We start from the raw sequence: 12,938 nt of genomic DNA on the forward strand, positions 1-12,938 counted from the left end.
ATGTTGACATGCTTTCATGACATGCAGTCATATCCAATCACATCCAATGCCTTCATGATCTCAAGAAATTCATGAGCACCATCATTATGTTTTTAGTGATTGGTGTATAATTTTATTAGTCACAACCATATCAAATCCATCTGCCAAATCCATTGGATCAATGTGGATTTTTATCAAATTTTTCTGTTTATCTGTCGAGACTAATAGAAACCAGTGGCAGAGTTGTCAAAAAGGAGATGAGAAAATATCTTTCTATATATAGATATATAAAAGAAACATTTTGTAGTACCAAAACTGAAACAGGTACATTGATTCATGGCTACTTATGGGTGCTGCAATATATTGATACGTTAAGCTTTAACAAATAATAATATTTGGATTTTTTTTACAGTTTAAATTCACACGCTGGACATTCTTTAAGATTATGTTCAGTAAAACACTGAGCACTGCATATATTCATTTATAGCGTGCAAACACATAACAAGGGTTTGTGTGAATCAGTAAACTAGATACGTTTAGGAGCTGCTATACAGCAATTTTATCATTTTGGAACTTTTTAAATGTCTACTACAGACAGTCACAATTGGCACAACAGGAAGTGAGATCATATCGCAACACACATTTTATGCACCATTGTCAAAATTGGTGTATGGATTCAGTGTCTTCTCAATGCTTAAAGCCACACTTCTAATACACTTACCAATTTGCCATGATGACTTCTCATCACTGCTTACATCTGGCTTAGTATTTAATTATATTGCAGGAATAAAAATGATTGCTTTGAGAGTGTATGGCTAATACTAATTAGTGTTATGTTTCACCTGTTTATTAAACTGACTTTTTTAATCATCTGACATTTGGTAAAAAAAACTTATTTATATGGAACATTTACAATGAAAACCATTTACATTAATTAGGGATTTTTTTCATTTAACACCCAATAACAATACAATAGCGCTTTTACTTACTTTCAATAACTACATGAAGAAGATGGTTGTGAACTCAGTTCTTGCATGTTTTGCTGTGTGTCTCAACAGTACATTTGCCTTGCCTCTTCCTCATTTCATTACAGGAAGTAAGTTTGCAGACAGACGCAGAACTGTCACCACACTCTGTGACATGTCATTGTTGTAAAGCCTCGCGAACCTAGTACGTACCAGACTCTGCTGCCGTCACCATGACCCATTTGGGCCAACACCTCCATCGCCACACTTAAAGCCGTCACATGTGTTTAGCAACAAATTCTACAGGTAGGTGTCTACATTAACACATCTGCTGTTTGCGTAAGGATGGAACTATTAGTCCACCAAGGAAGCTAAATGAAGACTTTGTGACTTAGCTACTCAACAGTTGAGCAGGATCTGTTGAAATGTATTTACACAGACAGATTTCTTTTGTTGCTAATTATAATATGAATTGCATGAGACAAGCTGCACTTGGCAGTTTAGGAACTGGATTTTGCAATATATCATGATACTATAGAGTATCACTTTTAGTTATCAGTACGAAAGACTAGGCACTGCAATGGAAAATTTAATCTGATACCATCTAGCCTCAGCTTCCCCAAAATCTACACAGAATGTGTCAAATGAGATAGCTCAATGGTCAGCTTATAGAGGTGCAGGCTGTATTATACAGCAGCAGAGGGAAGTTGAGTGTTATAAAAGTAAAGAAAAAAAAAAAGGAATTTATCTTGTTCTTTCTGCGCTGACTTCAGACTGGAGTCTGGTCTTTTTGGAGGATGGGGAATATGATGCGAGTTGTGAGTTCCAACAACAAGGCCGACAATAACCTTGACAGCACTTGCAAAGGTAAGATCTTGCAAATTCGAAATAACACGGAGATGAGCATTTGTAGTGCAAGTATATGTAGAAGTGCAACAAGTCTTACATATTTTCTGCATTTCACTGATAATATTTACGACACATGCCACAAGATAATAACAACTCCGGAGCAAAATTACAACAAACAATCAAATTGAATTGATGGGAAATCAATTTCCGGGTTTGGGGATTTTTGTTTATTCCAAAATCACAATGTCTTTGTGTCAGCATTTCTATGTGTTTTCAAATGCTGTTAATGTTATTCTTACACCAGTTTCAGACGATGATATAGTGGTGGTGCTCCAGGACTACCCTTCTGCTGAAATCAGCGAGCCCATCTACAGAATAGGAGAGAAGCTCCGAGTCATAGCACAGTATGATTGTTTTTTTGTTTTTTTTGTCTCAATTTAGTTTCAGCAATGATGAGGAAATAAAGTAAAAAAAAGACAGAAAGACGTAACTCTATGCTCTAAGTTTAATTTTAAGAGAAGTGATTACAAAAGTTCAGTTGTTAATTCCTCTCTGTCTCTTTTGGGTGGTTAGGGAAGCTTATTGGTGGAGAGTTCGCTCTGTTCAGACAGGGAAGGAGAACTATATACCCAACAGCCATGTGGCCAAAGTTTATCACGGGTGAGTAAAAGTTTTGTGAAACTAAATTCCATTGCTGTCCTAAATGTTAAAAAAAAGATCCATAAAAAATTATAAAGTGCCTCTTTTTCTTTTTTTAAGATTTGTCTAATGCATGGGATGTAACTGAAATTGTTAGTAACCTAAGATCTCAGATGTGTGCATTGTATTAGATTTAATTTTAGATTTGAGACTCATATGTTTCCTGTGTTTTAGTTGGCTTTTTGAGGGGGTGGAGAGGCAGAAGGCTGAAGAGCTGCTGCTTTTGCCTGGGAACAGAGTGGGCTCGTTTCTGGTGCGGGAGAGCGCCACAGAGAGAGGTAGGAGCATGTACACCTGACTGCAGAGTATGCAAGAAACTTTTCTTTCATGTTAAGATGAGACTGTATAGTATTAATGAAAGAAATTATATGTATGTTAAAAGACTTCCTGATATAGAAGAGCAAGGTAACAAGTACTGAAAAGAACCCCTAAACCTTAAAACAGACAAAATTACAGAACTGAAGCTTTAACTCAGTCACATCAGTGACTGCTTAGCTTATCTCACAACAAAATGTGGAAACAAAAATCCTCTTGAGCAATTGGCTGGCCAAAACCTGTTAAGACAAGCTCAGCCTAACAGCGCTCGCCTCTGGCTTTAAATTGAACGGACAGATATGAGCGTGGAACACAAACTATCATAGTTTCCAAATCTTCAAAGACTTAGGAAAGAATGGGGGTTTGTTAATATTTGAGATTTTCTTTGTCGTGCTCATATGTGTTATGATACAATACCAGAGAGTGCGTAGGCAGCGAAGGGGATTGACATGGTACCACAGCAGTGACCTTGACGTTTACCACACCTTTTATAGCATTTGTGTATCACAAATGTATAAAGGACCAAACTCTAAGGTAAATTGCCACGATGATGGAAATGAACCTAGACAGAATTGAAATGATTTGTGTGAAATCTTCTCAACTGAAATGAAAAGCAACTTATTTTAAATGTACTTCAAGTACAGTCTCTTTGACTTACATGACAGCTCATTTTGAATTTGACGGCAGTAGCAAGTATCATAAAAGTTGCATCAGGGCGATGTTTGCAGCTTCTTTTCTAAACAGCAGTGTGTGAATTTCTGGGAAATGGATAGAACAGCTGCTGGACCTTTGAGAAGGAATCTTGTCCCATTCTTGTCTGAAAAGAGATCAGTGTTGTGTCAGTTATAGAAAAAAGTAACTAGTTACAATTACTAGTTACTTCATTAAAAAAGTAACTCAGTTATTTTGTGGATTACCTACACCGAAAAGTAATGTACTACCGTTAAAAGTAACTTTTTAGTTACTTTTGTAAAACATTCTTAGAAATCCCCCCATTAATATCCTTACAACTTAATTAAAGTGTTGTACAAAATATAAAACAAACGCGAATACAAAATAATTTATTTAAGTCAGGCCAGCAGATTATATAAAATAAATTTAAAATAAAAACTAAAATAACAGCTGCTCAAAAAATAAATCCATGCTGCATTCAATGCACTACATATTTCCATATTTCCTGAGTTATTTGGGGCCATTGACACTGTCTCTCTCTGTCAAGTGAAGTTGCGGGTGTGTGTGGGTTGGAGTGTGCCAGTTCGGACAAGCCCAACAAGTGCACTTTGCAACACTGTCCATGTTGTGCTGCATTACTGCTGTAAACAGGAAGAAGCTCACAGCTGCTGGCCAAAATGTATTAATTTAGCTAGTAACAGACAAACACACCATAGGGTAACAGTAACTGAGTTACTTTATTTAAAGAGTAATGCATTAGAGTATTAGTTACTGACCGGAGTAACAGCGTTACAGTAACGTGTTACTAACCACTACTGGAAAAATTCAAGCTGCTCAACGGTCCTGGCACTTATTAGTCATATGTAGCATTTCAAGGTGTGCCAAATGTTTGCAGATGATGAAATATCCTGACTGCATGTAGGTCAGTCCAGTACTAAAATGCTTCTATACAGGGTCATGTAGCTGTAATAGAATATGCATTTAAACTGAGAGTAAATTGATTTGCAGCTGGTTTGTTTGACGTATTCTTGGGCGCAGGGAGAAATGTGACCACGTGGAGTTTGGGACGTTCTTCTTGTTGTAGAGCAGGGGTGCCCAAGCCCGGTCCTCGAAATCGACCATCCTGCCACTTTTGGTTGCAACCCTTTTCCAACACACCTGAATCAAATGATTACCAGGCCTCTGCAGAGCTGAAAAACATGCAGATGACATTTAATTCAGGTCTGTTGGAGAAGGGTTGCATCTAATAGTTGCGGGATGGTAGATCTCGAGGACCGGACTTCGGCACCCCTGTTGTAGATGATGACTTTTCAGGTGGTGAAACTAATTTATGGTACTAGGAATTATCCTTGTGAAATGCAAGGTAGTTTATACTGTAACAGTCAAAAAAGTTTGGACACACTTGGTCCAAGCTTTGGACTGGTTCTTGGTATATAAATTATTAATCTAAGATTGTCATTTTTTAATGTTGTGTATCATATCCTCAGGTCTGTATTCACTCTCAGTGAAGCACAGGACAGTAAAGCATTATCGTATATTCAGACTGGACAACAGCTGGTACTACATCTCCCCACGACTCACTTTCCAGTGCCTTGAAGATATGATCAACCACTATTCTGGTAGGTGAATGAAGCACAAGTTTATAAAAATCTAGCTAAAGAGAAAAGTGTGAGAAACAAAGAATCATTTACAAGCAGACAACCATGTGTGTTTTAGTTAGCGAAAATAAGACAGAACTTTTGCAGATTTTCTTAGTGACGCACCCCGCTATCAACGGCTATCGACAGCTTGCATTCTACCTGTACTGTGAGCTCTCTCCAGACCTTAAAAGACAGTCTTATCTTGACTCTTGTCTATCTATTATCTTCCTCTTTTCCTCCAATAATGTCTTTCTCTGTTTCTTCACTAAATCAGCTACTGAAGGCAGACAGTGTGTTTATAGCAGATAGTGTGTTTTCTCGTCCAGCATCCTGGACGAGAAAGCTGTATGGTGCGATTTCTCATCCTCAGGATGCTGCTAGGCAGCAATGGCTCCAGAAATACACATAATGTATGCTACACATTGCAGAGTGTGGCATCCAGTTTTAAGGTTGGAAATTTATTTAAGGCGTCTTTAATACAGAAGTTATTCTCATCAGTATTAACCTTTTATAAATTTCCTGCACTGACACATTATTTTTGGAACAAACAGGATATGAGATACTCTGATAATGACCACTCATGCGAAAACAAGTTAAAAAAAGCTTCAGTGTTGATCTCTGATTGTGGGTATATTCTGGGCCGGTATGCATCTCTACTTTTATAAGTTTGGTTTGTGTATTTACTCAAGCAGTTAATCATGCAACTGCTAAGTGCAAATTATGCAAATTAATTCCTGATGTGTGTTTGTTAGTAAATGCTGTATTTCATTTCCTCTATTTTTTTTTCCATTTTTAGACTCTGCAGATGGGCTTTGCTGTTCGCTCACCTCCCCCTGTTTGTCGGGCACAATAGAGCCATCAGATCCAAGTCTTCAACCTCCACCTGTAGTCATGCGACGCAATTTTGACTGGAAGAAAGTAGACAAGTATGGGAGAGATTAACAACATCATTGATAAAAGAAGCTGTGTGCAGCACTTATGTCTTGTCTTTACTCTTTACAGGAAACAGCTGGTCAACACAGAAAGCCATGGTGACAACATGGTGAGCTACGGTGTCAGGAACAGCATCGCTGCCTACCTGTCCTTTTCTGGCCATGAAAACTCTACACAGCTGCAAGCTGAAAGCAGGAAGAAGAAAAGTAAATCTGTATATGTGCCCCCCCAAAGCAACCACACAAACGCCGACTATGAGGATGACTTCTAAAAACAGAAGCTGGGTTTTAAAAATGGATAAACTGGCTTCAACCAGAGACCCAAAGTGGGGATCGTTCCCTGAAATCGACTACACATCCCCTTTGTCGACTGAGGGGTGCGCTGACCCAACACTGTTCCAAGTATCTTAGACATCAAAGTGTGCTATGATGTGAGCACTTTGAAGTATTTTAACAGTAATGTAAACAGCATGACTACTCACTTATAAAATCATAAACAGGAACAGTGTGGAGTTAAAATCAGTGACTGTGCACTTTTTGATGTGTGGAGGCTTCACGCAGAGCTAAACAACAAAGCCTATCAGTACTATAGAAGTATTATTGTAAATATGAATTTATGTGCCTCTCAAACTATTTTTCTGTGTTGTTAATAAATGTTAAATGTTTGATGTCCATAATATAACTTTACTTGCACAATTTCTTTGAGCTACATTCAATCATATTCACTTTATGAAGCTGATATGTTGAATGTCTTAGTGAATAGTGGGTTGTAAGTATGGTGTAAGATAGCTGTCAGAATTTGTGTGCACAAGCACATATCCGTGCATATTCATCTAAAGTTTGTAAACTTTGGTCTGTATAAAATCACACATAAAATGTCATTGTGTATTTTGTCTGTCAGAATATGATTTGATCAGTTACAACTGCAATAATTACAAATACAAAATGTAATTTATGGTTACGGTTTCTTCATTATGAATTGACAAACCACAGCTGTGAAGAAACGGTAAAATAGGTTACGGGGTCACAGACATTATTCAGGGAGAAGAAAATAAATCAATTGAAATTGGAAGATTAGGGTATTTTCCAGTGATGCTCTGCTGCTTGTTCCGTCTGCTCGACTCCTCAACCTTATGAAGCACTTTAACTTCTTTATTAAAGAATCAACAAAGCAACATATCTACAACATATCTGAGATATAAAAAAGTTTGAACTGTATAAAACTGTCCTGTTTTTGCGAGCACGGTTTTGATTTTTTGCTTCAGCAGTTTAAAAGTCACATGACCACACGTACAGAAGCCTCGTTATGTCAGGCGCCCATCAGTCACGTCTCCAACTACTTTTCTGGGATTTTGAACCAACTGGTCTTGCAGTGTCTTAATCCATCACATTAAATTTAATAATAGCACAGTAATTATCCCAGCTGCATCAGCAGCTTTTTCCTCATATTTATTTTACCCATTTAAAAACACTTATTTAGCTGGAAGAACTTACAGATGAGTTACTAATAAAAAGTTAAACCAACATCATGTTATTCGTATAAAATAGAATTAACAGACCCCTTTTATATTTTACATTAACAACAGATGGAAACTGTGACATGGAGTTAAGAATATTTCCTTTATTAAACACTTAGTCAAAGCTGAGACACAGAGATCCGTGACATCTGTGGAGTAAAGAAGAACTGTCAACGATTCCCTTCAGATGCACTACATGCACCCGGCCAACAGAGGGCGCTCTTTGGCCCAAATGCTTCAAAGCAGGGAGTCAAATTTACAGCAGACATGTCAAAGTGATTAAGTGCATCACAAAGCTTCGATTTTACCAGCTTTATTAGCAGTCATTATTGTCAGAACTCTTCAATTGGTTTAAGGAATTCACGTGAAATTCCACAAGAGTGTACACAGTAGTACTCATACTACTCATTAAGTTCTGCTAATCAAACAAGTTAACTAAAACACAACGTTTCGTCATCCTCAGGATTATTTTCTCCATTTTTGGCATTCTATAAGCAGCGCAGTGAATCGCTGCCTTTCACTGTTAAACATACATCGCTAATTGCAGCTGTTATCCTTTCCAGCTTATGAAGTAGACCAGAAGATTTATTGAGGTTTTTCGCTTCCTTCCTTCGTTCTTTCACCCATCATTTAGCTCATTTCCAAGTAAAATAATTCTATTTGTTATGAATAAACCAAGTAACCCAACTGATCTGCAACACATCCTGTATTCTAGCATAATGTTTTCCCTGGAGCATCCGTTTAGTTTAGTTTATTCACATACCTAACATATTGACATACAAAGTTGTCATCATATTAAACTGAAGGAGAGTTAAATAATTGTGTGGAGAAAAAAAACAAAAACAAAAACAAAACAATACACTACACTGAACATTAACAGACATTAGACAATCATGGACCCCATACATACCAACAGAAGCTTGTGACATCTAAGTGTATGACACAATAGTTATATATTGTAGTTAATTATATGTAGCTGCAACTAACTGTTCTTTTCTTCATCATTCAACCCTTTCCTCTGTTTGTGTATTACCCCAATCACTACGTTCATCAATCAATAAGACAGTTAGCAATATAATGGATATTTAATTTTCTATCGATTAGTTGTTCTATGGTTGCAGCTCAATCAGAACTAAACAGTTTAATTTTTAGCCTTTTTTTGAAGGTGGAGATGGACTTCACAACTTTTAAACTCATCAAGCTCATTCCAGATCTGCATGCAAGGGACAAGCTGGTACTTTTAAGTCTTCTTTTTTTTCCCAGTAATTAGATGTTTCTTTCTGGGATCATACTCGTGCTGAGGACTGCGAACTGAAGCAAGCTCATACAGTCTAGAGTTAGTTTTATGGATGATTTGGTGCATCAAACAGGTATTACAAAATAAATTTATTTCAGTTAATAGGAGGAGACCAAAGAAATGGAAAAAAAGGTTGTGTATCTGGACCATGACACAGCTCGAATAATCTTCCTTTGGAGGCTTTCTAATCTTTTTAGATAACTGGTAAGTTATCTGAAAGTGTAAGTGTTGCACCAAATAACATTACAGTAGTTAATGTGTGGCTCAAACAGAGTTTTGTATGGAGTGAGTAGTGCGGTTAAAAAAAGATAATGTCTTATCTTCAAAAAAAGATTAATTGTTCTATATGAAGTTTAAAATTTAAGAACTCCCCTATGAAGACCCAAGGAACTAAGTAGAGTTTACTTGTAATTCTTTATCTATTGTTTTAAGATGGATGCAATGTACATCTTTTTGGTAGAATTAAACACAATATAATTTCAATATCTTGCTGATATTAAGGGATAACCTATTACAGTTGAACCATATATCCATTTTCTGTAATTTAGTATTTCATATTTCCTGTAATTCAGATGCTTTGGAGTGTGAAAAAAACAAGTTAGTATCATCAACAAAAATAATCTTATGGAGATTTTATGAGGAATTAGCAAAGTCATTAGTATAAATAGTAATGGCACCAGAATTGATCCCTGAGGGACCCCATTTTTGACATCCTTGTTTTGAGATATTTGAATATTTATGCTCCCATTCTGCTGCCTACCATAAAGATAACTTTTGAACCAGCCATGCATCGTTCCTCTAATGCTATAATGATGCAACTTCCACAGTAGGATTTTAAAGTCAACTGTGTCAAAACTCTTCTGGAGGTCCAAAAAAAAAAAAAAAAAAAAAAAAAAAAAAAATGCAATCTCCCAATTCAACAGCATTGTTAATATTTTCAATGAAGTCTAGAACAGCCATACAGGCTGAGCTCTTTTTCCTGAAGACATACTGAGAACTAGACAGAATATGCTGTTTATTAAAAATATTCGCTTAGTCTATTATAGACCATTCTCTCCAGTACTTTGGATAGAGTTTATTATTGTCTCCTGATTTGTAAATTGGAATAACTAGCAATTTTAATCATTTTTGGCACAACACCATGGAAGAGTGATAATTGCTATCAGGATTTTTCTGAATATACCATTCATATTTTTGATAATTCAATAAAGTCGGGTAGTATCAATGGGTTTCATAAAAAAGAGTGCACATTTTGGCCTGAAAGGTAGTTACTATATGAATTTCCCTGGGGCTGGATGATTTTTATTGGCAAGTTCTGCAGAATCGTTATTAAAACAGTAAGCTGAGGTAAGTTGCAATTCTCTGTGTCTGGCAGCTTCTAACCCCTGTTAAAGTGGCTATAATATGATCATTTCAGACTCATTTATTTTAATATGTAAGTCCACAAGGGCAGGAATCAATCCAGCATTTTTAACAAAACCCTATTTATTTTATACCGATCCTCTCCATAGGCCCTCAGATCAGCTTTGCCTAGAAGCAAACAGGATGAGACCCTTACGCCCTGAGCCCCTGACTGGTCAACTGCCAGGAGTAATTGTTGGGAGTGCACACTGTTTTTGTCGTAGAAACACTGGCAAAACTCGTAAACAAACCAAAGTAATATAAATACTCAGTAAACAATGTCAACACAAACCAAACATCCGTACAATTAACTAGAACACTTAACAGGCAAATGTTTTCTGGCCATAACGGAGAACATGAAACTGACTACGGAAAGACTGAAGGTACAAAACACATTAAATTACTGCAAAAAAATAAAGAAAATTGAAGATGCAGCGCATTGTGATGCACTGCGATGCATTGTTGCATCGTATTGTTCACAAGATAATCGTAAAGGTAATCGAATCGGATCGTGAGACCTGTGAAGATGCACAGCCCTAGGTTTCAGGGGTTTATTGTCTTGACTGCATTAGTTCTAAGAAACCATCCACTAAATTTAAGTTGTGGTAAACACTTCATTGGAAATTTTGTTGCATGTGCTTCTCTAATTTTAAGCATCTGCGTGGTGATCGAAGCTACGTACACAGCCCTGCAGAAAAGATGAGAGCATGTAAGACACCTCTGGGTGCATTTACAGAGAACTCGCTGACAAAGAATACTTTCAGGATGTTGGTCTACTTTCCCAAACATGTGCCCTCTAAATTGGCAATCTTGCCATTTATATTTTCATTAACTTTACAAGCCAACTGTGTGTGATCAGTCAAAACAAGATCAGCACTTCTTTTCTATTTAAGAGATGGTATACCAGTTGTGTTAGCTTGTTTTAAAGTCTTGTAAAATATCTGCAAGTATCCAAATGGAGAAAATCAAAGGACGTGCATGTGTGTGTGTGTGTGTGTGTGTGTGTGTGTGTGTGTGTGTGTGTGTGTGTGTGTGTTGAAAGGAACAGTCAGTGATGCAGACACATACACACATCTGGTAGCCTACTGCTGCACCATGCTGAGATTGTTGCCTGGTCAGCATTAGTCACTCACATCAGACTGTTTTTCTTTGTGAAACCTGTTAAGAAAAGGCTGGACAAACCATGGGAAAATGTCTGCAAGGAACTTTTTTGCACCTGCATGAATCCCCTGTTAGTTTTAGCTTAAATATATTTAACCATTAGGGCATAGCAAAGAGTGAAAATATCTTTTCAGAATCAGAAAGAGAACAAAGTTATGGGGATTGTGGTCCATCAAAGATGACTAATGTATTCAAAATAAACTTTAACTCACCTTCTGACCACTGGTAATCTAGATTTACATCAGCAAAGATTCAACAAAAACAACTCTTCCCCGAAATCATACTGCCATTTACAGTAATACTGATGTAGATAGGAAAGATAATACTTCATCACTCTGCCAATCAACACAAATCTGGGTGTGTGCAAGGTGAAAAAAAAGCCCTCAGTGGGGTGCAGAGCGGAAGAAGTGCAGCTCAAACGTAACACAACCAGATACGAAGTGTATGTTGTCTTACAAGAAAACCTCATGTTCAAGATGGCTTTGTGATGAACAAATGAGATTCCAAATTGAGTAGAAGGTCACAGTTCTCCATTTGTTTTTTGTTTGATGTTACAAGGGGATATCTGCTCCAAGAAAAGTACTCCCACAAAGTGGTCTGATCTTACTTTTTCTGCTTAAATGAAAACAAGAAGGGTGAGGGTCAGGTAATGCCTGTCCCTTGCTACATCTCAAGGAATAAGATCAAAGAACAGAAAGAAAAAGAGGCTCAGTCAAGGAAATGAAGAGATGGAAGGAGATTTCTGTTTTCTGTTAATCAAGTTCCTAAAATCTCCCACATCCTCCCCTGCAGCCTAAGACCCAGCTATCCAAACCTCTGACTTCACCGCTTCAGTACTCCTGCGTGAGCAGCAAAACATCCAGATAAATGTTTGCTTTGCTAGATCAAAAATGCCTTTCTTTAATCAAAACAACTTCTTCCTCTCCAAACAATAGCTTTAATCACACAGAAATTAGGCTAATTCTTATTAAATGTTTGTCTTCACTTTGTTCTGCTTTTAAGACTTATATTAAGAACCGTTAGGGTGCTGACTTCCTATCATAGAATCTCATGCTGTGAGCTGAAGATACTTCGAGCTTAATTTAGTGCAAAATGTGACACATTGGTCTAACTTGAACTCTTGACCACTTCCTGTTGGTGTTGAATAGAGTGAAGATTTCTATTTTGCTCAGGGTGAACAACAATATGGCAGCTACAGACTGACAGACAAAAAATACATTTACAAATCATGAGATCTCAACAAAACTGAATATGGGTTTAACAAATGATTATACATTAAAGAATGCTTCTAGATGTTTTACCCAATCCTGCATATAACCTCTCCCAGAGAGTTTTGTCAACAGGATGAAGTGTTTGCTGCAGAAGCAGTACATGAGAACATGGCCTTTAATGTTGAACAAGGAGATGGAGCCAATACACACAACCCAATCTGAGACAGGGGAAACAAATAAAAATCAAAGATTCATGACAAATAAAAACTCCTAAAGGTCCACATCTTTGCCAAGGAATGG

General features: G+C 37.1%; 1 protein-coding gene across 1 annotated transcript; it reads left to right on the plus strand.

The window, feature by feature from the left end:
- Positions 1-1,098: 1,098 nt before the first annotated feature.
- On the plus strand, positions 1,099-7,081 carry sla1a (Src like adaptor 1a). Its single transcript, XM_042011299.1, has 8 exons — positions 1,099-1,250; positions 1,718-1,811; positions 2,098-2,197; positions 2,367-2,453; positions 2,667-2,770; positions 4,967-5,098; positions 5,916-6,045; positions 6,122-7,081. The coding sequence occupies exons 2-8, from the start codon at positions 1,742-1,744 to the stop codon at positions 6,321-6,323; spliced, it is 825 nt and encodes a 274-aa protein (XP_041867233.1). The 5' UTR covers positions 1,099-1,250; positions 1,718-1,741; the 3' UTR covers positions 6,324-7,081.
- Positions 7,082-12,938: the final 5,857 nt, after the last annotated feature.

Source organism: Melanotaenia boesemani, chromosome 17 (assembly GCF_017639745.1).
Source record: "Melanotaenia boesemani isolate fMelBoe1 chromosome 17, fMelBoe1.pri, whole genome shotgun sequence".
Taxonomy (NCBI): Eukaryota; Metazoa; Chordata; class Actinopteri; order Atheriniformes; family Melanotaeniidae; genus Melanotaenia; species Melanotaenia boesemani.

Bases quoted from the DNA above. Each gene is read 5' to 3' on its own strand.
- sla1a (XM_042011299.1), top strand. From the start codon at position 1,742: ATGGGGAATATGATGCGAGTTGTGAGTTCCAACAACAAGGCCGACAAT. The intron at 2,198-2,366 runs GTATGATTGTTT...TTGGGTGGTTAG, and splicing joins AAGCTCCGAGTCATAGCACA to GGAAGCTTATTGGTGGAGAG. The intron at 2,771-4,966 runs GTAGGAGCATGT...TCATATCCTCAG, and splicing joins GGAGAGCGCCACAGAGAGAG to GTCTGTATTCACTCTCAGTG.